The sequence below is a fragment of the Colletotrichum acutatum genome (genome assembly GCF_030867785.1).
Source record: "Colletotrichum acutatum strain CBS 112980 chromosome Unknown BDZ83scaffold_4, whole genome shotgun sequence".
Taxonomy (NCBI): domain Eukaryota; kingdom Fungi; phylum Ascomycota; class Sordariomycetes; order Glomerellales; family Glomerellaceae; genus Colletotrichum; species Colletotrichum acutatum.
Window position 1 is genome coordinate 399202 of NW_026848998.1, and position 23929 is coordinate 423130.

The following is a 23929-nucleotide window of genomic DNA, read 5'->3' on the forward strand; positions in this document are numbered from 1 at the left end:
GTGTCCCGTCGTCTGATGAGAGGCGCGCGCGCGAGTGGCGAAACGACAAGACCCTGGGGAAAAGGTAGGGTGAGTTTGTCGGGAAGGGGACCAAAAACTTGGAAACGCAGCAAGGAGATGGACGCAACGAAACGCACAAAACGGGAAGGGGATGGAAGGAGTTGTGAGGGCAGGAGAGAGGTAGGCGCAAATAGGATTTGGGCAAGAGGAGGATGCGCGGTGAGTGTGTGCGTCGGGTTGTGTGCGTCAAGAGCGAGCGGGTGGGTGAAGTGGGTGGTGGTTGGGTTGCGGGTTTGCGGGTGTAAGTGCGAAAGGTGCAGCGCAGCGCAGCGCGAGCCGAGTGGGTTTACGTGTGTGGGACACTTAGAAAGACGGGAGAGACCACGACCAGGCAGGTAATGGGTGAATGAATGGTCGATGCAGGCGGGTGGGCAGGCAGGAATGGCACGTCCAAGCCGGGGGATCGCAGTCAGGATGGAGACTCTTTGCGCTGGTGAAGGCGAAACTTGACTGGGTGCTCTGGAACGGGAGTGAGAAAGGGCGTGCAGATGGGATGTGGACACTGAGAACTTGGGAAGTCACTGCTTCTTTTTCGCGATGGCGCGCGTGGCGTGTGTTGTTTACAATATTTCCCAAATCAGCTAGACTTTCACGTGACTACGCGCCTCGAAGTGGATCCGGTCTGTTAGAGCAAGACCGAAGCTGAAGCCGTTCAGGAAGCCACAAGGTCGCAGATACAGGTCCCGGATTGGGGGAAGAAGGAAAAAAACAAAATCTCATCACCCAGCTCTAGACATGCAGCGTCTCAACTGAAGAATCCCGAGGCTGCAAACTTGTCTTGCTTCTTCGTGATGATAGCCAACTTTGGGCCCGAGCCTGTTTCTCTTGTCCTTCGTTATCATGCCCACCCACTAACTACCACCTACCTTACGCTCTGCCGCTAGTCACAAGCCAACAAACACACAGATCCACGACCTCTTTCCAACCCTGACATCACTAAACCCGACTTACCCAACTTACCCAACGGTCTGGCATCCAAAGACGCCAGGGGACCCCCCAAGATTGTGCCGGGGGGATGCCTTTTTGGAGGTCTGCAAGCATCGTCTATTGGTTGAATTCTTCCATCTGCCTGCAGGGTCCCGCCCACGCGTCTGAAGTTTCCTGCAGCCCGAACCTCGCCAGACTCCAGACAGAGGAAAATATGGGCAAGACAACGAGGGAGATCAACACGCTCTGGAGACGTATTGGACAATCAAGTCTGGCGCACTGCGAGAATGCACAATGTGCGGGACTGATCCATATCCATCTCGTCTAAGCGTCCGCACCGCATCGTCCAACCAAGACCAGACGAGGCTTGCGCTCCTCCCTCTTACACGGGAATCCTCTAGGTTCTGGAGCACCCATCTCCCCTCCCCCAGGACGGCCTCACGCCTATTCGCCTCGTCCAAGATCCAGCTTGCCAGGCCCAACATGCAGTCACACACTCTGCAGTAGTCGCTGCAGTGCCAAAGGGGGCCCTTCCCCTTGGTCTCATAGCCACGACTCAACTGCCACTTGTTCACTCTAGACTCCATCGACACGCAGCAGAAGCCAGGAACGCTTCTTTTCTTTCCTTCTTTTTTCTTCCAACTCGTCATTCTCGGGCTGTACAAGATTATCTGCGTCTCGGACACGAGTGACCACATTGGCGAGCCGCCTGTCGGGCAGCGGGAAAAGGTGGGCTCACCATCAAAATAGAAAAGACGGCTGATCCATGGCCGATGGAGCCAGGCCACTAAACAAACGCGACAAGCCACAGCCGGGAACCAAAACAAAACAAAAACACCAAAACAAATACTTCGTCAACACAACCTCGAGGTACCTCGCCGCAGGTACCTTGCTCACACACTCTCTTTCTGTCTAGCAGTAGTGTACACCACTCGTCGTCACCACCGTCATGACCACCACACTGGCACACACAGGCCGACAGCCATCAACCTTGCCTCACCAAGTATTGCCTTCCCAGCTGTCCGGTCCGTTCATCATGCAGCATGCCTATAGTTCAATATTCCCAACATATCGACCAGGCTCTCCACAGTATCGCTCGCAGCTTCCGATCTCAATGGGGAAAGCAGCAAGGTCAGCGATTGATTGCGCCTGATATTACGATTTCATGCCTGTGACCGCGTCATCTCGCTTCACTGAAAGTCTGGAGAGAATGTGTGAGAGAGAGCACCGCAAGCTGCCCAAAGCACTCCTTGACAACCACTAGACTCCCAGAGATGCCAGATGGCATCGAAGAGAATCGAGGGCACGGTCGAGCTCGCCGGGCTAGCGAATCTGGGACAACCTGGAGCCTCCTCCCCGGCCCCTCGTCTGCCTCAAATCTCTTTTTTTCCTACTGCCCACCAGCCAACGTTGAAGCTCCTGGAACGTTTGGGAAAGGTCAAACACCTTGGTTCGCGGCAGCGGCTTTACAAGGTTTCCTCTGAGAAGAAACCGATGTTTCTCTCCATGCTTCTTTCTTGCTCTTCTCTGTGATCCAAACTAGAGCTCTTCAACGGGCCGCTTCTCAATAATAAAACGGGCGTACCGCGAAGAGAGTCAAGACCACGCACGCCTTTCTCATTCGGCCCACCACGCGGGCAAGTCAGTTGGACTAGGGCGGGGGAGGGGGGAAGTGCTGAGCTTGGATCCCCGTTCGAGCCTCGAAAGCTCGGACACTCTTTGACCTTCGGATGGAATTCTGGTCTCTGTCTTTCAGCAGACTCAGCCGACTCAGCAGACTCCCGCGCGTCGTTGGGACGGCGGCGGCAACTCTGGAACAGAGACGGGAAGGGAGGGTGTTTTTTTCCCCCCAAGATACGGGAACCACTCGCCGCTGCAGCACAAGGGGGACGGCAATGCAAGTTCAAGAAGAGTTCGAAGTAAGGGGAAGGTGTCAGCCAAGGTAACACCAATATTCCTCAGGAAATGGAACACAACAAGAACGAAGGAAAAGATGGGATGACTTTTTGAAATTGGGTGTAAGTGAGTGGACCAGCTCAGCTGGACGGTGAACCCCATCGGCATCCTTTCTGTGTGTCAAATCTCTGATACGATGCAGCATCGCAGATTGCGCAGCCGCGGCCCGCCATGGTAAAAGCAATGTCCTCGATTCTCGACAATGAACAACCGTAGGCTTCCGAATAGCCAGTTGGCGGCGCTGTACCTGTTTGGCGGCCGCCAAGCACTATGGGTAAAGATGACCAACCCACCCTGCCCTTACATAGTAGATCAAGCGGCTCCTCTTTTTGACAATCTGCAATCTGCGTGGACACTTTTTCGCGGAGCCAGACATCCGTACGGAGTATTCGAAGGCAAAGTACGATACTCCGTACAGATGGATACCTTGCCTTCTATCTAATCAAGCAAGCGATATCCATACAGTACCCGTCGTCGTCGTCGTCGTCGTCGTCGTCGTCTCCGCCAATCTCCTCCCCCGTCCGTCTCCAGATTAATCGGATCTCCCGTCCTTGTTTTGTTTGGAGTACCCGATTTGTTGACTTTCCCATCGTTTATTGATTTGCCGTCAACAACAATAAACTACCACCAAAAAATCTCCTATCGATACTGGAATTCCTCTCCCCCCTCCCCCTCCAAAGACCCTCTTCGGGCCCCAAAAGCCCCTCCCTTTTCCCCCCCTTCGCCTCCTTGGATCCTTCTGCAGCAACTGGCACAGCACAGACTCCCGAAGCAGAGCCAACAGCCAAATTGGGGCGGCATAGGCAGGAAGAAGGGAGGGGCAAAAGCTGCCCGCATCTGTGTCATCGTGTCAGACATGAGGCTTTCACGAATCATGGTACCCAAAATGGTCAAGACAGCAAGCACGTGGAAGAAGAAACGAACCTTTTCCCACTATGTATTCGATATCCGAATTACCAGCACCTTACCGCCGCAGCCCGTGTCCAATTAAAGAATACTTGGCAGTAAAACCTGGACAAAGAGGTAAAGTTCGGTGACCGAACTGCCGGGTAGCCTAGCAGAAGCCAACCATCGTTCGCCCCTCCGCCTATTCTCAGTTTCGCGCCCGGGGCTACTGTGGACCGACGACGGCGCCGCCACCCCGCGGACAAAACGTCCCGGATCACCCGTCTCATCCGCCTTGCTTCTTCAACCTCGCCTCCTCGTCACTTATATCTGTCTGTACGCCACATTGTCATATTGTCTCTTTATTTGGCCTTGTCTTGAACAGTCCTCGTCTCAGGTAGGCCTTTGTGCCAGGACAAGATTATTGCAAAAACTCGCCTTCCAACCTAGTAAACACGCACACACGGTAAGTATGGTAAGATGGGTAAAGAAGGTCCTCCAGCTTTGTGAACCAAAGGGATGACGGGGTTGGAAGAACAACATACCAAGAAACGCATCGACTCTTCCAGCCCGCCCTTCCCTCTGGTTTCCCCCCCGGTTTCCCCGGCTCTTCCCTGATTTCCTGCCCTGTTTTCTCAACAATGCCAGACCTCAACCCCGTGACCCCTTCCTTTCACAAGTCTCAAGTCCGATATATTGAATTTGACTCAAATCCCTTCGAGGCCCCCATCCACCCGTCCTCACTAGGCCCGTCCTACTGCGACCCAGAGACCCCGAAAAAGACGGGAAGAACCAATCTCGCTTCCAAAACATCAAGGGTCTCTCAGGGTCTTGCGGGGTCTCTTTGCAAGTTTACTATGTACGAGGCATCGACGATCCGGAACTGTTGTATGTTCCCCTCACTGGCATCCAATTCATCGTCATCGCCCCACACTTGGCGATGCCCAAAATCCAACATGTAAGTCCATTGGGGGATTGGGGCATGGGGCATTGGAGGGGGGAGAGAAAGTGGCTCTGAAGTGGGAAAGAGGGAGTTCAGAAGTTTGTATGTATCCCGTACCATCCGGCACGGGCTCGGCACTAGCGTAGAAAACATAACGTCACAGCAGGGCTGCTTCTCAGCAAGGCAGCAAGACCTGTCGATCACATCAACAGATCAACATCAACATTCACATTGCATCATGCAGACACGCAGCCAGCTACGCTAAAGGTGGTCTCCCGTCGGGCGGCCGGTAAACTTAAGTTTCTCTCACGATGTACCGGCACAAACAGAACTAGCAAGAAAGAAAAGAGGAAAACGTCATTGTCACACTTTACTTGTTTCAGACTTCTTCGTCATGCAATAGCTTTTGTGTGTGAAAGTGTGTGAAGTTTGGAGAGTAATTGGGCCATGAACCGCCCCTCAAACCTGGTTCATGGTTATTCAAGGTGTTCCCTTTGTTTGGGCTCACACTATAGACTACCTAGTAGGTATTTTCTCTTTTGACGTCGGGCTGCCTAAACCAAGTGGGTGAAAGGCCAACCTAAACCCCCGCCCGTCAAACCCCCAAAGAAACCAAAGACCCAACGCCTCGGAACTGAACCAACCCCAAATCATCATGTAGCTTGCGTCGCTCATCTGTTTCCCTCACCTCCAGCCTTGCCCCATCCCAGAAGCCTCGTAGGTTCGTATCCATAGGAGATACCTAAAGCTCGCTTTCCCTTGTCTGTCGAGAAAAGACGGGAAGGTGGTTCACTTGGAAGGCCCCGTTGACCCTGCCTGGGTATCAATTGTACAGAACAAAAACAAAGAACCCAAAAACCTGTCCAGACGTCATATGCTTCTACCGGTCATGGGTCTTATGTGATCAAAGAGGTCGATCGATCGATCGTCCATCTCGGCAGAGCATAGCTTACGACAGGTTCTTTCGGATCCATTCTGCCCAGGAGCAGAGGTCCTCCATCACCTCAAGCAACCTGCCCAAGTCCTGCGGTGTAAACTGCTTGCCGTTCCCCTTGCCAGCCTCCGCCGCCTCGCTACCGTCGACCGGCACGATGTTTTGTGACACGACATGTACCACTCCATTCTGCTGAATTTGCAGGTCCACGTTGGCGGTTGCGCCGCGGAAGGGAAAGACGACATGCAAACCAGCAGAGGGATGAACAGTCAGCACCACGTCGAGAGTAAGTTCCTGCTCGTTGTCGTCATAGCTCTTGGACATGAATCTCTCGTATTCGGCCTGCGTCGTTGTCGTATCACTCATTGTGATGTTTTCATGAACCTCGGGTAAAGCCTCGCCAGAGATGTCAGACCCGAAGCTTCTCTCCAACAACGTTGAGATCAGCGCATACTGGCGAAGGATGGGCAGCATTGCCACCAGCTGCCGTGGGTGCGAGAACGAAAGTTCGGTGACTGTTTGTCCATACACTGGTTTGTAGATAAGCAGCGTGTTCTTGTGTTTCCGGGATGAGACGGTGCTATCATTGCTCGGAATCGGAACTCTCCTCTTGCAAGAGATGACTCTAAGCTCGCTTGCATCATGGTGACTTCCTTCGGGTATTGGGAATGATATGCTATCAAACGTGTAGGTCGGCAGAGGCATGGGCTGGGCCTGAGCTCCTGTGAGGGTGTGTAGTGTGTTCCATGCCGACTGCGGCACGATGACTGAGGGGGTGAGTGTCGCGACAAACTTGACGTTCGGGTATTTGTGCGTCGTGCCATCCGCCTGCACCACGTCGATGCCCGAATCCTTATTGTCGTCCGTCTGTGGCAGCGTTGTAGGCTCCGGTTCCAGCCAGTCAAGAGCCGGCCCAGAAGCTGCAACGAGAAGATCCTCGGGTCCAGGCTCGGTCTTCTCGACCTTTTGAGAAATCCAATTCTCAGACACCCTGACGGGAGGGAACATTTCACCATCCAACGCCTTGCAGCCTATGAGAATCGACCAGGCCTTCTCCATGTTCTCGCAGTAGCGCGTCGTCTCTGGTGCTTTGGGGATGACATGGCGTCTCTCCGTCCAATACTCGATGCTTAATCCCACCATACCCCTCGAATGCATCCTCGGACGACCGCTCTTAGTGCACATGGCAGTCGTCTCGAGGAAACGTTCGGGCTTGCCGCTCATGGCAGGATCTTCCCGCAGCTTCGACATTTCCCACTTGTGGAGTCTTTCAAGACTCTCGAAGATGCCAGCTAGAGCCTCTTGACAGTCAACTCCCGGAATGACACTCAGCTTGTCGAGGGTTGCCAGGCGTTCAAGGTTAGTGGAGAATGCTTTCAACGTCTTGGTTAACGGGCTCTGGTCAGTGCGAAGTTGCAGATCCTCAAGCAGGATGTTGCCAGCTTGATCCTTATGCCTTGTGACAACCGGTCCTGATTCTGGAAAGCCCAGCGAGACATTCTCCACGATATTGTTGTTCAGCTCGATATCAATGGTCAAAGCCTGTCCGGCGATGACGAGCATTTTTGTTTTCCTGCCGTCGGGCGACCGATGCTCATCCCACATGCTAGTAAGACCAGTTCGGAGCGTAAGTCGTTCGAGGCCTGCTTCGCTGACTCGACCTGTTGCCTTCTGCAACTGCATTGTTAGTTCCCATTGCGACCACGATCGAAAAACAGCCGTGACTTACGCTGAGAATTTCAATGACAGTATCAAACCTCTTGAGTTTGTCGTCCTCGCTGCCCAATGCTCCCAAACCTGCGAAGCCCGCGATCCCGGCATGGTCGAGCCCCATGTCCAGTCCACCACTGATCCCAAGCGCGCCCATAGCAGCTGCTGCGGACGGACTGTCGAAGTTTAGAGCGCCATTAGCTGGGTGGCCCATCAAAGTGGTCGAGGTCGCCGGCGATTTCTTAAACTGCTGAGGCGACGACTTAGGTCCCCTCGGCGAGAAAGCCGTATGCGCTTGAGATGCTGAAAATGGCGTGGACACCGGCGGGGTCGCTGCTGTAAGTTGCGAAGGGGTTCTACCCTGTTGAGAAGCCGCATGCTTCATCTGCGTCGGAGTAGCCATATTGTAATTCGGTCTGTTGGTCGGTCGATTTCAATCGTGATTGAAGGTAGGAGTCGTAGAAGGACAGCGTCGTGCTGTAATACTATGTCTGCACCTTTTCGGCCATCAATTGAATATTCAATGCCAATACTTCGTCTCCAAGTTCCGTTTTTGTTCAAGTTAATGGTAGTCCCGCCAAACAGAAGTGGGAGTTGAAGATAGGATTGTCGCTCCAAGCTCGAGTTGAGCCGCAGAATAATGCTTGAGCTGGTCTACCAGATGTAGGTAGGTAGCTCGAGCGAGGTGCCTACCCCCGACGCGGGCGGTCAAGGTGTCCTAGCGCTAGTGGAGGGGCATGCGGTCCGGATTTTAGCCGACGGGACCCCTGAGGTACCTGAGCCTTCCCGTCTTATATCGGTCATTCACCACCAACATCTGGGCTAAGGTAGATGGAAGTAGGGCAATTGTCAATCATTCAGTTTATATACATTTGCTTTGATATCTTTGCGGTCTCTTTAATTCGCATGAGCATTGATCTCCAATTCTGCTCCCTCAAGCCTGGAACGGGAATTAGATCGTCTCCTAGTTGAGGGAGTCTCATTCCTTTTCATCGCACTTCATCCCGTTCCCAATTCCAACAGTGAATCCACAGCGGAAAGTTGAGAACTCGGGACATTCAAGTCAATCGATGTCGAGACAAATTCTATACCCGTGAGACCGACAGACATCAACACTAGTCTAAGCCATGACACGATCTTTAGTCAAACTCGTTCTCATACTTGCCTTGAAGCACTCCGCTCGTCCAACTAGCATGGAGGAGAAATTGCCTTCGACATATCACAACCAGATCACGGTTTACAAGGCCTGTGGTTTTGAAGCAACAAAAGCTTTTTTTATTTCCATTCGTCAAGTCATTACCTAAGGAGACAGTTTCCAACACACGTCTCACACTTTTGTGAAAGGAACAATCGTCATAAGGTCATCATCCTAATCCCCCGTCTCCGACACATTTCAGCGCCAGATGATCCTCCACTGTATTCGAAACCAAAGCAAAGGAAAAGATGTTGGTGATGTTGATGGTCCGTCCTCCGATGTGGTGTTCGCATGCCGCATTACCCGAGTGTCATAACGGGCCAGCAGGCCGTAGTTTCCAACCCCACCGTGCTCTTTCGTGTATGTTGTCCCGAAGATCCGGAAAAAGAAGAAAGGTCGAGTCTTTAGGATTACGTCCTCCCCCATGCAAGGCGTCATTCATCAGCATCTACAGCCGTGATGGGCGTTTAAAAAACAGGGAATGAGAAGTCGTCAGCTCGTCAGCGTCGTCTCCAATGGGTCCTCGATGCCGAAAAGTCGTCTTGCGAATAAAAAGACAAATAAGAAAATTGGTGTGCAAAGAATGTCAAGAGGCCTCGCGCTCGAGACTTCAGGATCATAATCAGTTTATCATTATGCCTCAAACCAAGTGTGGCCACAACGCCCACCAATGAAGTGACTGAGGTTCAGGGCTGATAGAGTATGGCCGAGCTCACGATTGTCGCCGCCACTACCTTCCCTGCTGCTGTTGAGCCATAACAGGAGGAGCGCGAGCCATGGTGTCATACGTGGGAACGGCCGAGTTCATGAGCGTCTTTCTGCGCTTCATGTCCATGCCGCCACCGCTCAACGGACGCTGCAGGTCGTCGTCATCATCACGACCACGCTTGATGCCACTCGAGGCACCGTTCATCTGTGAGGGGTACCCGTTGGGCATTGAGTTCATGTCGGACTGGGGCTGGTAAACATTGTTACCACCCGCAGCGGCAGAATTGCGGTCGGTGATTACATTAAAGAGGTTGCTTGAGGATTGCTGAGCGACACGCGGAGGTGTGCTGTAGCCGGCCTGCTGGGAGTAGTAGGGCTGAGGTGCAGCGGCGGTGCGGGGAGTAGCGCGACCGGATGCAGGAGGGTGGCTGGGCGAGCCCGTCATCTCAGGCGACAGGTGTTGGTGTTCGGTGGGAAGGGATCCAACGGCGGGAGCGGAGTAGTTATACGATCCACGATTGGCATCATAGGCGCCGCTGTCGTGGGTGTACTCGGCGTCGTGCTCGTGGTCTGCCTCTTCCTCACCGGCAGGCTGAGGAGCATTGGAGTCAGGATGCATGATGCCGTTTGAGGGCTTCTGATCCTGGGAGGCGCTCGTTGCAGCGGGCCGTGCGGACGGAGGACCCATATCGCTCTTAGCGTATGGGTCATTCTGGCCGTACACGGAGCGATCTTGCGAGCCCTGGCTGGTTTGGTAAGGGGACTGCTGAGAAGACTGGTTGTACATGGCCCTCGAGCTGTCGTATTGCTGTGTGCCGGTTTGATAGGGCTGCATGTTTTGAATGGTGGAGCCGGGCGGTGTGGAGGCAGGAGTTGCCGGCATGGAACGGGCATTGCTGAGACCAGTATCAATAGACATGGGGTTCTGGGGCTGCGCGTTGGCCATTCCTTGGGATTGAGCCCACTGGAATCCGTTGTCTGAGGCGCCCATGCTGCCACCCATCACGCTAGAAGCGCTAGTCGGGGGAGTAGGAAACGTGTGGGCGCGGTCGAGGGTGGGACGGCCCATGTTGGCATGGGACGGCAGAGGTTGCTGAGGTCCAGGCAATCCCATAGAGTGGTGATGGTGCTGTTGAATAGACGGCAGCCCAGGGGCGCCGTTCTGGGGAGCACCGCGCATCTGGCTCTGTTCTGCCTTGCGGCGTTCAGCAGCAGCCATGACTTGGTTGGTGCGAGTTTGGTTCGTGGGGTGGTAGAGCAAAGCGCCAATGTTGTGGACGAAGAGGGGATAGAGCAGTTCGGTGATCTTCTCCTTGTTTGCAAAGTCCAAAGCTCTCTCAAAAGGGATCCTGTTATTTTTTTCCTCGTTAGACATAGCCCGACCCGATTCCGTCTTGGGGCACATGAAACTCACCAGACACCCTTGAGATGCATAGGGCCAATCTTGACGACATGTCTGACTTTCTCGCTCTTGAGAATTCCATCGCGGCGACCACGGGTCATTCCCGCGACATTCAACAGTTTGGTGCCATTGATCATGTGATTGTCTAGCGTGAATGTTAGCATGCTTCGGCGACCATTGTATATGCCAATCGAACTTACCCTCGCGGCGCGCGACACAGATGCCTCGTGCCTCAACCTGGAAGCACAAGCTGCCTTCGTCCTCCCACAAAGTGGCTGTGACTCTGGGTTTCATACCGGGCGGAGCGACTTGGCCGGTGGTGTCAAACCCCTGAAAACCTCCAGGGTTGACACCCGGGAGAGGCAGAACGTTCTGTCCACCCATTCCGTTGTTCACAGGAGCGCTTTGAGGCGAAGTCAAGCCATTGGCATAACCGTACGGCTGACCGTACTGAGTCTGCTGCTGATATTGAGGCAGATGGCTTGGCTGTAACGGCGGTGGCTGGGAGTGGTAAGACATTGCGCCGGAGGTCACGGTCTGGGGCGGTGGCGCTTGACCGGCAGAAATATGTTGCTGATAGTACATGTCTGCGGCAGGTTGATTCATGGCGGGGTAGTGCTCGTAACCACCAATTGGCTGACCTGAAGATCCAGGAATCGCCGCGTTGATGGGAAAGGTGGGAGAAGGTGTCTTGGGTCCGTGGGAGGATGCGGCCGACGTGAAGGACGACTGCGAACCTGCGTGAGAGCTTGAAGCGGAGCCGATGGAGCTGACCCGGGGTGACGAGGTACCCGATGAGTACGCCTGATGCAGGTTGGGCAATGGAAGAGACGGCACTCTCTCGCTGTTCATGTACGACGGCCTGTGAGCCGGGTAAGCGTTGTAATACGACACGTCGGTCGGTCCCCGGGTTTGCACTGAAGAAATCGACGGTAAATCCAGCTTCACGGTTGTTGCCCCGAAGGTTCTACCACCAAACACCAAAGGTCAGTGAAGTCCGGGTCGCCTAGCGAGCCTCGGAACTACGACAGCAGCAAGATCTTAGACGTGCGGAAAGAGAAGATAATTCTCTTTCGAGGAGTCTTGTCGTGGTACCGGATTGGATATGCAAAGAAGCTTGGAGCAAGGGCAATTGGCGGCAGCGGACGAGTCTCGGCGGCGCAAAGACTGCAGTTGCTTCCAGCGGTGACGGTGGTACAGAGTATGAACGGAACAATCCGTACAACACAACGATTCTTTTGAAAAAAAAGAAACAGATCAGGACGGTCGTGGTCGTCGTAAGCAGTCGTTAAATATCAGGAGATTCTATCTTCGTAGCATCCGAGGTTTGATGGAGATGGCGGCGGCGGGTTGGTAGCTGCGGTGTCTTGTAGAATTGGCGGTCGTAAGCCGAAGGGTGCAGGCTGACTGATGGTGAAGACGTTTTGTCTAGGTGGCAGAAGAGGAGACTTGTGTTGACTCTCTCGGGATCGCAATGCGGGTTGCACGAAAGGAGCCGAGGACGGTGACGATGCGAAGCGAGGGAATGCCCTTTTTCTTCTGAAATCGGGGCTGAGTAACAAGCGGTGGAGGGCCGTTTGTATGGAGGTCTCTATTCAGGCAGGTACCAGACACAGCACACAAACACTCGCGGAGAGCAGGTGGATCGTCTTGGTCTTCCTTGATCTTTGCTTCTCTTTTTTTTTCTTCGTCGAGCTCACCCAACTCTTCTAATGCAGGTACATTAGCTAGGAGTTTGGCGTATATAGGATGGGGGCGGGTGTGCAGTAGGAGGTGCAGCAGAGGAATGAGAAGGGTAGTTGGAGGTTAGGCGGGTTGAGGTGAGGAGGTGGAAGAAGAGGGTTGAAGAGGTATTGGAAGTGTAGAAGAAGTTCTGACTTACCGTCCTCGCCTCTTTGGCTATCCTGAGTGGAATATTGGAGGTGGTTGGTGGAGTCGTGAGAGGTAGAAAGAAAAGAAAGAAGACGGGCGTGGGAAGGTTTTGTTTTCGGTGGTGAGAAAAGAAGAGGAGGCAGGTCGAAGTCCATCCATCCAAAATCCACACCACACACGCCCTCCGGCCCATGTCCACGCCCACCCCGGCCGGCGCAAGTGCAAGGTGCAGGTGCGGGTTGAGGATTGAGGGTTGAGGTTGAAGGTACCTTACTGGGGTACTACGGTATCCGCACTTTGGTCGATGCTGGTGTGGTACGGCGGTAGCGGTACGGACATGGCAGAGCTCAAGAGCATGGGGCAGGGTCCATGGGGCACCGAGAGGTCGAAGCAGAGCAAGCGCAGACTCCAGGACCCAGAGACTCAGAGCGAGAGGTGCAGAGAGGCGGAGAGGCAGAAGGGCTAGGTAGGTACCGGTAGGCAATAATTCGCAGGTAGGTACTTACTGTGTGTAAAAGAGCGGTAGGGTTCTCTCTCTCTCTCTTTTTTTTGCCCGCTCGCTTGCTTTCTTTTGGTCCATGTGTCTGTCTACTGTGAACTGTCTGGCCCGTACTCCGTACCCTACTTGCGTACGGAGCCAGGTAGCGCGGCGCTGTGCTGGGAAGGCAAGTATAGCGGCGAGGACTGAGGTATCTCACGGGCAAAAGATACGGACTCTGGTAGCGGCGTTCGACAAGGTAGGTGGGCTTGGGTTGAGAAATGGCACAGGCCAAGGGCATGCCCCCCCTCCCCGGAGGAGCTCAGAGAGTGGTGGGTTTGGCCGTTCAGTGCTGCTGCTAAGTGGACAGTCCGGCCGACCGGGGGTCGAAGATGAGGGGGTCCTTGGGGGAGGGTGAAGGACGAGCAACTGGAGGGCGAGGATAAGGCCGAAAGTACCGTGGTACGGAGACGGGGGGGTCTCTACCAAATGGGGTGGATGGGGGGGGGGGCCAGGATTGAATGGGATGCTAGATGGGAGGAGAAGAGGAGAAGGAGGGGAGGATGAAGAGCGGAGAAGGGGGGGGGGTGTGCGAGAAGGAAGAGAAAAACCGAGATAGAACGACGACTGGCGGAAAAGATACGTACCCGGTTTTTTCCCTTCCCACCCGGTAAGGTAAGGTAAAGTATCGGCGGACAGATGAGCGAAACTTGAGGTGCGCGAAGTATCCCGGTACTTCGGTCGTCGACGACGAAGCCACACTCACTGAACACTCACTGACACGCAAACGCACTCTCATCCACATCCACGGCACACAGAGAGACACATACAGCCAAGGGCCAACGCACACGCGCTCCAAAGTCCAAAGGAGCAAGCAGACCAGAGCAGACCAGAGCAGAATCATGGACCCTACTACCCAAGGAGCCTTCCCTTGCCTACTGTGTATGTGCATTCGCACTCGATTGCATGGAGCTGGGAGCTCAACCTCGACCCGTCTCTGAACCAAGGTAAGATACGGACGTACTGTGTTGTCTGTGTTTCTTGTCTTGACACCCAACCATCGTCTGCTCCTTCAACTACGTTTATTTTTCTTTTGCTTCAATGTCTATTTCGCAACGTCTGTCTAAGGTACGGAGTAGGTCGATGGCATGGGACGTGCACTTCAGGATGCAATGTAGCCGGTACCGACGACTCCCTCGGGGTCTCGTGTACGCAGCGTGGCCCTGGCCCTTCCTCTGCTCGCTCTCACGGCTTGTAATCGGTACACTATTTTTTTTTTTTTTGCTGTTTATCTTTTCTTTTTCCCAACTCCGAGTCCCAGGTGTGGGCTCTGTTTCTCGTATGTGGACGGAACGTAACTGATAATGTTCCCCCAGTCTGTCGCCTTGTCCTCAGCTTCTAGATGGAGCGAACGAGAAGAAGCCTCAGGGAGAAGTGGGGATGTTGACTCGTACGGAGCACCTTGTGTTCACAAGTGCCTAACGACTCCGCTCTCTTCCTCTTTCTCTTCCAACAAGCCGTACGGGGTACGGATACAGCGTGCGGTGCCGGTACGCTTACTGCGTCTTGCCCTGTCTTGCGTTCCTCTCTATCCATGTGGGAATGCGAACCTCAACAGCACATCCATCACCTCACCTCACATTGCCTTTCCGTACCTTGCCTTAGCTGGCAGCGGGCCTTTTTACTCTGCTTCTGCGTCCGCACCTCGAAACCTGCTCCTCCCTCCAAGTACCAGCCCCAAGCTCCAAGCTCCATCTCTCACTCTGACTCTCCCTGTCAGTTTGATCCGTGGCTGCGTCGGTAAGCGACTCGACCGCCGGCACTCGCCTCTCTTTTTCGTCTCTTCTTCGGCCTTGACCATTGGGTCGGGCTGGGGCGCAGAGAGTAGGTATTCTCAGCCAGCTACCCGAGCCCTGGAAGGGTGGTACGGCCAGGCTAAGCTAACCGTCGCCGTTCGGTGGGTGTAGGGTGGTCAAAATGGAAGGAAAGGGCAGCGACAAGAATCGAGAAGGGGGGCGTGCCACGGGAGCAATGGTGTCGAGGACCTCGTTGAACGTGGGCTTCGTTGTCGTTTCCCGGGGTCTAGTGTCGTTGCTTGAGGGGCGTGGGTAGAGTAGGGTAACACCAGGAAGAGAGGGGTCTGTTGTCCTTGACCAGGGTGGCCCATGGCCTGAGTTCAAGCCCCAGTCTGTCGCGGTCGGTCTGTCGGCCTTTCAGAAGGAATATTCAACACACCGGGCCTACACACTCTGAAGCGGACGGACAACGTGGAGGAGCAGGCGTAAGGGCAATGATGGATTCCCATCTAGACAATGTCCAGACTACGCAAGTAAACGCAGTTCAACGCAATCAAGCAGGCCACTGTAGATAATGCCAGGGCCTTGCATTGGCATGGCAGCCCGCCAGGCCTAGGGCCCACCCCAAGTCCAAGAGCTCTCACGAGACGAGGTACCAATACCTGTGCGAACATCTTACCTCACCCGACCGCAACTGCGACTGAGCAGAATGTGGGCGTGGACGTTGGCTGCTCTGTGCCAAACAACCTCGACCGACCCTACTGTTCCCGCGCTACGGATCCATGGGACCAGAGCAACTTATCCCCCGGCGAACTGAGAGCAAGGAGCACTGGATGGACGGTGTGTAACTTGCACAAGCATCGAAACGAGATCAGGCACAAGCTGTATCTCGCTTGAATCCAGTATCACTATCCCGACGGGACGTCGACTGAGCCTGGCCTTGTGCCGGGACTAGGGAGATGAGAGACGAGCCTCGACAGAAATGTGAAGAAGTGGAGTGGGTCCGATCTTGAGCCCTTGAATCTGTGTGCCAGGCTCACATAGTCCAAAGAGTGCATATCAAAATGATCATTCCAAGTCCAAGTGACGTCGACCAGAGACGGATGGCGGTTCTCATGTCTCTGGGCCGTCGCCATTGCCCCGATACTTGTGTTGCTTCGTCTTTTCTTTCTCGTCCTTTTGTGATTTGAAGAGTGGCGTCTCGAGTTTCTCTCTGCACAAACGCACAGAGCATGGCAAGTCAAGAAACTGTCAGCGTTTGTTTGGAAACCCAAGTTCAAGGCCTTCAGTTTCTAGGGGACCGATCTGAAGATCCAAAAGCACTGGTCGCTTTTGTCCGCTGGTCAACTTGTCTCATCGATGTGTATCCTGTACTCCGTAGTTGATTTCTCTCCGTGGCGATGCTGGCTGTTTTCGAATCGTTCTTGAACCCCAGCACAGCCCCGGGCATGTGGACGGAGGTCGTCGGTTCGTTCCAAGTCTCCAGGGGCGCTGTGACCACTCTCAAAGTCTTGCCAGTCACTCAGCGCACCGCCGCCAGAGCCCCACAACTCGTCAGTGTCGTCTTGTTCGAGACATCGATAGTTGAGTGCGGACACCTAGACCTCAAGTCCCAGACCTAGGCTTTGGTGCCATCCATTTCCTCAACAACGACCAAGACAGGCTATAATTCATATCACTCGGACCAAATGGCCAAACCAAGATGATAGAGGCTGCAGTAAAGTCCGGAATATTAGAAAGGCGACCCGAGCGGCTCAGCAAATGGAGATAGTGGCCGCAGCGGCAGCAGCGGTCGATAACATTGTAACAAGGCGGGCTTAGTGCTGGTTGACACAGTATCCCGGCCGTGCTCCTCAATCCATCCATTCTACCTGCCTACCCTTAGGCCTCGGACTTGGCGTTGCCTTTTGTACTCTCCTTGACCCATTGGCCGTGTCATTGTTGTGACCTTTGTTGTTCGACCGAACCTCGAAAGCCGTCGGGCAGACAGTGGACTGTGCGTTTGGATGTTGGATGTTTCCGCCGCAGCTACCAATGAAGCACGGCATCTCCAGGGCCTGTTTTGTCCCGGACTTGAGTTCCGTCGCAATGTACTGCCGTTCCAACAAATGTGTCATGTCATCCGGTCGGCGCATGTAGGGTTCGGGTGTCCATTGCTTCGAGGGAAAAGTTTATCGTACCCGACACCAAGGTACAGTCCATGTGCCATTGGCGGCGGCCAAGGCCATCATCTCAGAGCGGCGCAGTTTCTCCATGGTGAGGTGAGGTGAGGTAGTGTAGCAAGCGGCTATTGCTCAAAGGCCCGGTATCAAAGGTCAACAAGACAAGAGCCTCAATCAACAATGGCATCACTACCGGTAGAAGCACCGTTGCAAGTCTAGGACCCGAGGCCAGGGATAAAAAAAAGACGAGGGCGAGCGGCGAAGGAAGAACAAGAAGAAGCAAGCCGATAGCACATCGTCGTCTTCTCGACGCTTCTGATGGACTCCAAGCAACGCCGTCGATTTAGCGCAGCGCGCAGCGAACCAGGAGACAGAGAAAGGGGGCGTTCGCTGTCGATTGCCGAGCCTACACTACTAGTACTGGTAAGAGTAAGGTAGAAACGACTCTGGGCCGGCTTGGGGTTATCTGACCATGCCGTAGTTGGTCCTCCCGTACCCCTCGTCTGTTTAGACCAAGGGTTAAGGGTTGGCTTGCCGCTTGATGCATCTCTGATCTTAGTGCGCTGGGCTGGCTGGGGGGTTCCCGACAATGATGCTCGAGAGCACAGACATTGCTGCACTGTGCGGCAGAGGGCCATGCGTATGTCAAAAGGCAGATCTTGTAACGCTATCTTGGCTGACCCTGCTGTTGTCGTCTCTCTCCATGTACGTATTCATACGGAGTATCCGTACTGATGCTGACTCCCCACAGGTCTGTCATCGTTGTCGCCGGCCTGCCGACTGGGTAGGGAGAGAATCAGGCTGGCTGGCTGGTCTGATCAGGTCTGGGTCAGCGGATTCTGTCGTGTCTTGCCTTGCCTTGCCTTGCCTTGCGTTTCCACATCTCGCAGGAAACCCGCTTTACTCATCTGTCTCTTGTGTGCGGCGTGCGACGTGCGTTGTATTGCTTGCTCAATTGCTTGCTTGCTTGCTTTCTGTCTTTCGAGAGCCGGTGCCCCTCCCATGCCTGCCCTGCCGATTTGACTGAGTGAACCTGTCCAGTGCCTTCTCCGCGCCGGCCCCGCTGCGAACCCTATGTGCCTTGCCTTGCCCTGCTTTCCCTTTGCGGAGCAAGAGTGGATGATGACTAGGGTACAGAAAATTAACATGGGCAGGAGTCCCCATCACAATCGCGGCAAGGTGGTGGCTGGGAGGTGGGCGCTGCAACTTCCGAATTGGTCCTTTGGAGCAACAAGTAAATGGTGGACACCGCGGCAGGAAGAACCATGGACGGTTGATGGGAAAGAACGCCGAATTCACGGATATAATGTCCTTACGGAGTACCTCACTTTCCTTTCCAATACCTTATCTAAGAAGGCAGTTGCGGTCCAAATATCTCTTGCTGATAGTTCGGAGATCACTGTCATACTCATGACCTTCCAATTTGTCAAATTGCGTAACATGCGACAGCGGCCACTTCCTGTTTTTTGTTAGACATGTTGCTATCGTGATCTGACTGTAAGATGCATTAGAATTGTAGTAAGTAGTTACGTAAGACATTGTGTACATTCGCACTTTGCATGCGTCGGGCAAGATGCATGGATATGGTACTGGTGTCGAGCTCAGAATGGCATCCTCGGGTTCCATACCTTTCCTTTCTTCTTGAAAGGTTTCTGAGGAAGGAAGGGCAACCTACCTAAGAACTCCTAAAATCTTTGAGTCTCTCTATCCGTATTGGCAAACACGCGAATCCACCTCCTTCTTCCCCGGCCCCAGATGTGATGAGATTCTTTGCCTGAGGTTCCTAGCGCGGCCGGTCTTGCCTACAATTTCGCTCAAGTTTCCATTCGTGACATGGTCGACCTTCAGGTCCGTCCAGCACAGGAAGGAATCGTCAACAATCCATGTTTCTCCCAGGTAGTACCACTGAATATACCTCCTGCCTGTCATGGGTGGGTAGGTTGAGGTATCACAAAAAAGTCCGCTATCGTAAGCAGGTGCCCGTCAATGTCTCGAGGATATCCTTGGTACATTGGTGCTGTCGCCATCTCCCCCAGATAAGACCCCTCAATTGCATCTCAGGCAAGAGCGCTGCTTACTAGAAGAGGACAGACTACTTTGATATCTACTTTGGAATACTGATACTCTGTACCAATACGTACTCCGTACTCGTACATACAGACATTCAAGTCCCAAGTTCCTTCAATTGGTACTTGCCAAGGGTAGTACCCCCTCTGCTGCTTCCTGATCCGAGAGCGGACTACCTTACGGGTGCAGACTGTGAGCAAAGTAAGGTAGTGACGTCCCGACAGCATTAGCATTCAGCCGGCCAGTTCATCAACCGCATTTCTTTTTCCTCATCGTTTCAGTGTCTCATGCCGCCGACCCCTCTCCAACCTATCGCACGCCTCCACGCTCTTCTGCTGATTGACTGGGCCTCACCTTGTCTCTTCGATTGCCCGTCACCGTCACCGTCACCGTCTCCGTGTCCTGAGCGGTCTAGGGTGCGCAACGCGCACAACTACGACAACGACAGCCAGAGTCGCCGGGCTTGTGCCAATTGCCCAAAAAAAAAATCGAACCAAGATACCTTCTTCTCCGCCACTTCGCTGCAAGATTGAGACGGCTGGGGTCCCTTCGCTCTTCAACATTCTGTCCTCATCAACCCGAGTTTCTCTACTCGGATATTTGCAGCGACCTGTGTACGGTTACCTTCCCCTGCAAGTAGCAAGGCAGGCATGCGTTACAGGGCTCAACTCAAATGAAGATCAGTAACCAGAGCTGCCAGGCACGTTGGCGAGCCTCACTCAATGTCTTCCCGAGCTTCCCGGGGAATGCACTCGGGGCCACCCGTTGCACAAATGCATCATGTTTTTACACAACAAAGATGAGCTGTGGTCTCAGTCTGCTTCACCCTACACAGTAGACAGATAAATTGGAATGCTGGAGTACCGTTGTTCGAGACATCTGCGGACGCCTTCAACTGGATCAACCTCGAACCGCTTGCCCTTCCCAGCGTGGGCCGGTTTGTCTTTGGCTCCCGTCCTCTAGGTTGCCCTCATACTTTTTTCTGGCGCATCCGGACCCTAGAATCCCGTCATGGCCAAACCCAGGCGAGCGGACTACCCTCAACCCTGCTGGAGCCCCGGGTGCGTGTACGGAGACACTTGTTCCCTCCAAAGCTCCGGTGCCGGGTCGCTCCCAACCACCTCGAGAAATCATCGGCATCACGGACCACATCAGTCGTCTACTTTGTACGGATACCTGCCACCTTGCTCATCCTACCTGGCGCTGGCAAACTTAACCCTGCTCCGAATACTCAGGCCCTAGCTAGTTCTCACGGATCTCCGTTGCGCCCGAGCTTCTTATCCATCCCTCCCCCAGTACCTCATAAGAGCGGCAAGCTGGTTGCAAATGCCGGCTTAGCCTTCGGCCGGCGAGACATTGTCGTAAGGATCAGAAAACACGCACCACTGGTCGACTTGCGAACGGCCGCCGACAATAACCAACGGCTGCCAAGACTGGAAAAAGAAACACCGTCAAGCCCGCCTATCCCTCCGGTTCCACTCGTCACGCAAGGTCCGAAAGGTCGAGACTCCTGGCGCCTAGCCAAGCTCAGCCAAACCCCTTTGGTAGGCGCGGCTAGGTGACAGTCATAGACCGGCTTTTCAAACAGGGTGGTTTATACAGAGTACGCCTTTCGCAACTCTCATGGCTTTGGGTCTCATTATTCCGATGACGCCTCTGAGCTTGCTTTCTTTTGTCCAAGCCATCCATTTCATTACGCGCAGTCGGGCTTGCACACCACCTCGTTCGCGCCGTCACTTATGGGAATAGCAGACCTACTCACGAAATGACTTCACAATCTCTTTCACTACCCCCGTCCTCTTGTACGGCAGCGTCAGTAATGCCCAGAGAGATCAAATCCTACGGCGTGGGTTTCTCTCATGAAGGCCCACAATTCTGCGCTTGTCTGTGGCATGTCGAAGCTACCAGCCGAGACGGATTTTCAAGTGAGCAACTACGCAAAACGCGCGTCGTTTCTTGGGAATTGCAGCATTGTAAGGTTTGGAGCCAGACATACAGTGGCTTGTGGCGCTCCTGCCTCGTGCTGTATCGGGAAGAGTCGATTCTCTTTCCTGCCACATCCAAGACGACTGTGGCTGGGGACAATGCACGGCGACGATACTGAACCGCAACGTAATATGGATCGCAAAGTGACTGAGCGGCGTCAAGTGAACAGTAGTTCCGAGCCGCATGACTCTCATTATTGAAGCAAGGTGCCAATGGATCAGCTTTCTCCAATCCGGCGACCGATTGCGACGGCGCGGCGGATTGACTGCTCGTCCTGCCTTGAGGCAAATGTTCCGATGGGCCATTCTGCCATGCAAGATTCCTGCAGATGAGGAAACTTTGGACCCGGTAAAGACCTCTGTGTGCTGCCCGAAGTTCTTTCGATCTTCTTGTCCTGCCACGCCCGCCTACAGCAAGCAGACTCGTATGCTTGGCTTGGAAACCTCCATGGTCGTTCTCTCAAAGCAACGCTGGCGGGGTTAGTGATCCATGACAACTTTGACGACACGCTGGTTGATGTTCAGGCCTACAAAGTTCCTGCCCAGCTTCCTGCAGTGGAAGAAGGACGAGACCTCTCGGGATGCAGTTAAAGGCTTTCTACCGGCCGCGTACGGATTGAACACACGCAAAGTATCTCGACTACTCCTAGGCGTCACGGTCCCATGAATCAAGGATGTGTCACTCTATCCAAAAGTGGTCGAGGACCAGATCCTTTACGTCTGCAAGGATGAGCTTCTCCCAACGCGATTGACGTGCGTATCTGAGTTCCAATGATGAAGATCAACGACAGAGCCAGCCCAGATCTCTAACATAGGTGGACGACAAGGTGGAGGTCGTTCATCCTCGTGGCTGCATGTCGGGCAATGCATGCAGCTGCGTCAACGTGGGTGGTATGCTAGACGGTCGACTCTCTTCTAGGTTCCCGCAGCAGGGGCCCCCCTAGGGCTTTGCCTAGCCTACAAGACTGCTAGGAAAAGTCGACACTTCAGATACAATATACCTCTGCGTTGCGGTCCGACTTCGGTGCGACTTTGAGATTCGACGAAAGTACGGATACGGGTACAAGACATATATGGGTCATGGAGCGACCAGCTTCGAGGCTCTCTCTTTACCAAGGGCATTCCGAAAGACGAACATCTTCTTTCGAAGGAGACACGATGAGAAACGACAAGCTCAGTCACGAGGGCACGCAACCACATAGCAATGCCAATGGGACAGGCCGGTGCGGGGCATGTCGTATTAGGAGGGACGGTGGATGTGTATTCCGGCGTTGCTTCTAGCCCGGTGTGATGCAGAAGCTTGTGGGGGCATGTGCAATCCAATGCAAGATTCCGTCCTGTACGCTGCGGCCCGTACATGAGGTACCTACCGACACTCTTTACAGGGTCACTACCACCAAGTCGCCTTCGCCAGCGGCGCCATGATTCTCTTCCTTGTATCCGAAGGCGTACCTATACGGATTTGAGGCGGTTCCTCGTGGTGAGCTCGACTCGCAGCTGTGCACCACAGGTAGCCGTTATTTGGGGCTTACCATGGATTTGGTCCTAACTTCACCTCGCAAACCCAGTCACGAGTGCTGCTCCTTGCCTCTGGCCCCTGGCTCGTGATCACCGCCCTGCTCCAAAAGGCATCAATAATACAGAGACTTCGTGGCCGTACACTGCGGATACATGTTGATCAGTCCGGTCCGTTGCGAGGAAATAAGCAGCCAATCCCTGTCTCGTTTCGTTTCTGCTGCTATTCAAGCCGGTGATATTTTTGCCAACATATTAGCAGCTAAGCCAATGCGGGTATCGGTGGATGAGAAGCGCAGTCTATGACTAATCACCTACGTCGCCAAAAGGCCTTACTGACTTGCCGCAATACGTATTAATCAACGCACAGAAGCTATCGTCACTGTTGGTTATCAGCCTGGCTATGTGAGATGCCATGAGCGATTGTTCCACACATCGGGGGCTCGAGAGCGTGGCCGGTTGATCCCTCCTCGTTGGTCGGTTTCGTGGTCGATCCAGACTGGCTATCCGAAAGAAGTGTACACGCTCTCAAGAGAAGAGCAACGAGTCCCCGTTCAGAACAGGAAGACCTAGTACCTGAATCCTCAGTCATGTCTCACAGACAACATGGCCAGCCACACTGTCAATGGCTTTCAGTCATTCAGGGTCTTTTCTTCGGACGAGAAAGCTCTTTGTTGCCAGCTCTGAATCCTTGTCTCACTCCGACAGCTTCGAGAGGGAGGGGTGAGACCCGGTGGTGGGGGCCAGCGGCGACAACCGTGTTCGAGCCATGGTAATGGCAGGCCCATCGACATCGCACTGGCCCTCGATCATCTGTCAGACACAATAGCAACACCTTGCTGAGCATTCTAAAGGCCGTTGATTAGACGAAATTGCCCCCGTTGCAACACCAAAATGTCTGTGAGCATTGAGAACCAGGAGGAGCGTTTCCCCCCTGTGTCGCAGCAAGACGGACAAGCCCAACGACAGACATTGCTTCCCAAGACTTTCCACGGTTTGGATGTGTATCGCCACGAATCTTCATAGATGCCCACAGTTCCTCCTCGATCGGATTCGGCACGTCGAAACGAGCTGCGGCTAACACTTGTATCAATCGGTTTACAGAATGACAGACCTCTTGCCGCTGTTCTGGTTCTTGTTCCTGTCTGCTACCGTCGGCGCTCTGTGCTTGAGGCGTGACAAGCAAATATTTGTGGCGTTCTGAAGCCAATGTATACAGCGAGAGTCACCCGATTCGGCCTAGAGTTGCCAAAGGAGATACCAACGACGTCCCGAATGGGGTTTCAACATTGTCTATGCATCTTCTGCTAAGTTGGGTTCGGGACTTACACCAG

The 23929-nt window shown here is 53.9% G+C and overlaps 5 protein-coding genes across 5 annotated transcripts; 1 reads left to right on the forward strand and 4 right to left on the reverse strand.

The window, feature by feature from the left end:
* Positions 1–5583: 5583 nt before the first annotated feature.
* BDZ83DRAFT_294520 (mediator of RNA polymerase II transcription subunit 1-domain-containing protein) lies at positions 5584–8076 on the reverse strand. Its single transcript, XM_060502207.1, has 2 exons — positions 7435–8076; positions 5584–7382 (listed from the first exon to the last, which is right to left on the reverse strand). Exons 1-2 carry the CDS (start codon positions 7816–7818, stop codon positions 5721–5723), a joined length of 2046 nt encoding a protein of 681 aa, XP_060371080.1. The 5' UTR covers positions 7819–8076; the 3' UTR covers positions 5584–5720.
* A 1264-nt stretch (positions 8077–9340) lies between these two features.
* On the reverse strand, positions 9341–11572 carry BDZ83DRAFT_565434 (KilA-N domain-containing protein; the record flags this gene model as incomplete). Its single annotated transcript, XM_060503754.1, has 3 exons — positions 9341–10667; positions 10733–10865; positions 10921–11572. The coding sequence occupies 3 exons, from the start codon at positions 11570–11572 to the stop codon at positions 9341–9343; spliced, it is 2112 nt and encodes a 703-aa protein (XP_060371081.1).
* A 576-nt stretch (positions 11573–12148) lies between these two features.
* BDZ83DRAFT_646459 (uncharacterized protein) lies at positions 12149–13371 on the reverse strand (the record flags this gene model as incomplete). Its single annotated transcript, XM_060509968.1, has 4 exons — positions 12149–12447; positions 12603–12624; positions 12867–13054; positions 13218–13371. The coding sequence occupies 4 exons, from the start codon at positions 13369–13371 to the stop codon at positions 12149–12151; spliced, it is 663 nt and encodes a 220-aa protein (XP_060371082.1).
* Positions 13372–14253: 882 nt separating this feature from the next.
* Positions 14254–15406, forward strand: BDZ83DRAFT_294625 (uncharacterized protein). The gene has a single exon (XM_060502208.1). The coding sequence runs from the start codon at positions 14435–14437 to the stop codon at positions 15035–15037; it is 603 nt and encodes a 200-aa protein (XP_060371083.1). The 5' UTR covers positions 14254–14434; the 3' UTR covers positions 15038–15406.
* Positions 15407–17831: 2425 nt separating this feature from the next.
* Positions 17832–18208, reverse strand: BDZ83DRAFT_599663 (uncharacterized protein). The gene has a single exon (XM_060506995.1). The coding sequence runs from the start codon at positions 18174–18176 to the stop codon at positions 17847–17849; it is 330 nt and encodes a 109-aa protein (XP_060371084.1). The 5' UTR covers positions 18177–18208; the 3' UTR covers positions 17832–17846.
* Between the last annotated feature and the right edge of the window lie 5721 nt (positions 18209–23929).

Coding starts and splice junctions, on each gene's coding strand:
- BDZ83DRAFT_294625 (XM_060502208.1), top strand. CDS start 14,435: ATGTTCCCCCAGTCTGTCGCCTTGTCCTCAGCTTCTAGATGGAGCGAA.
- BDZ83DRAFT_294520 (XM_060502207.1), bottom strand. CDS start 7,818: ATGGCTACTCCGACGCAGATGAAGCATGCGGCTTCTCAACAGGGTAGA. Junction 7,383..7,434: donor CTGTCATTGAAATTCTCAGC/GTAAGTCACGGC, acceptor CTAACAATGCAG/TTGCAGAAGGCAACAGGTCG.
- BDZ83DRAFT_599663 (XM_060506995.1), bottom strand. CDS start 18,176: ATGTTAATTTTCTGTACCCTAGTCATCATCCACTCTTGCTCCGCAAAG.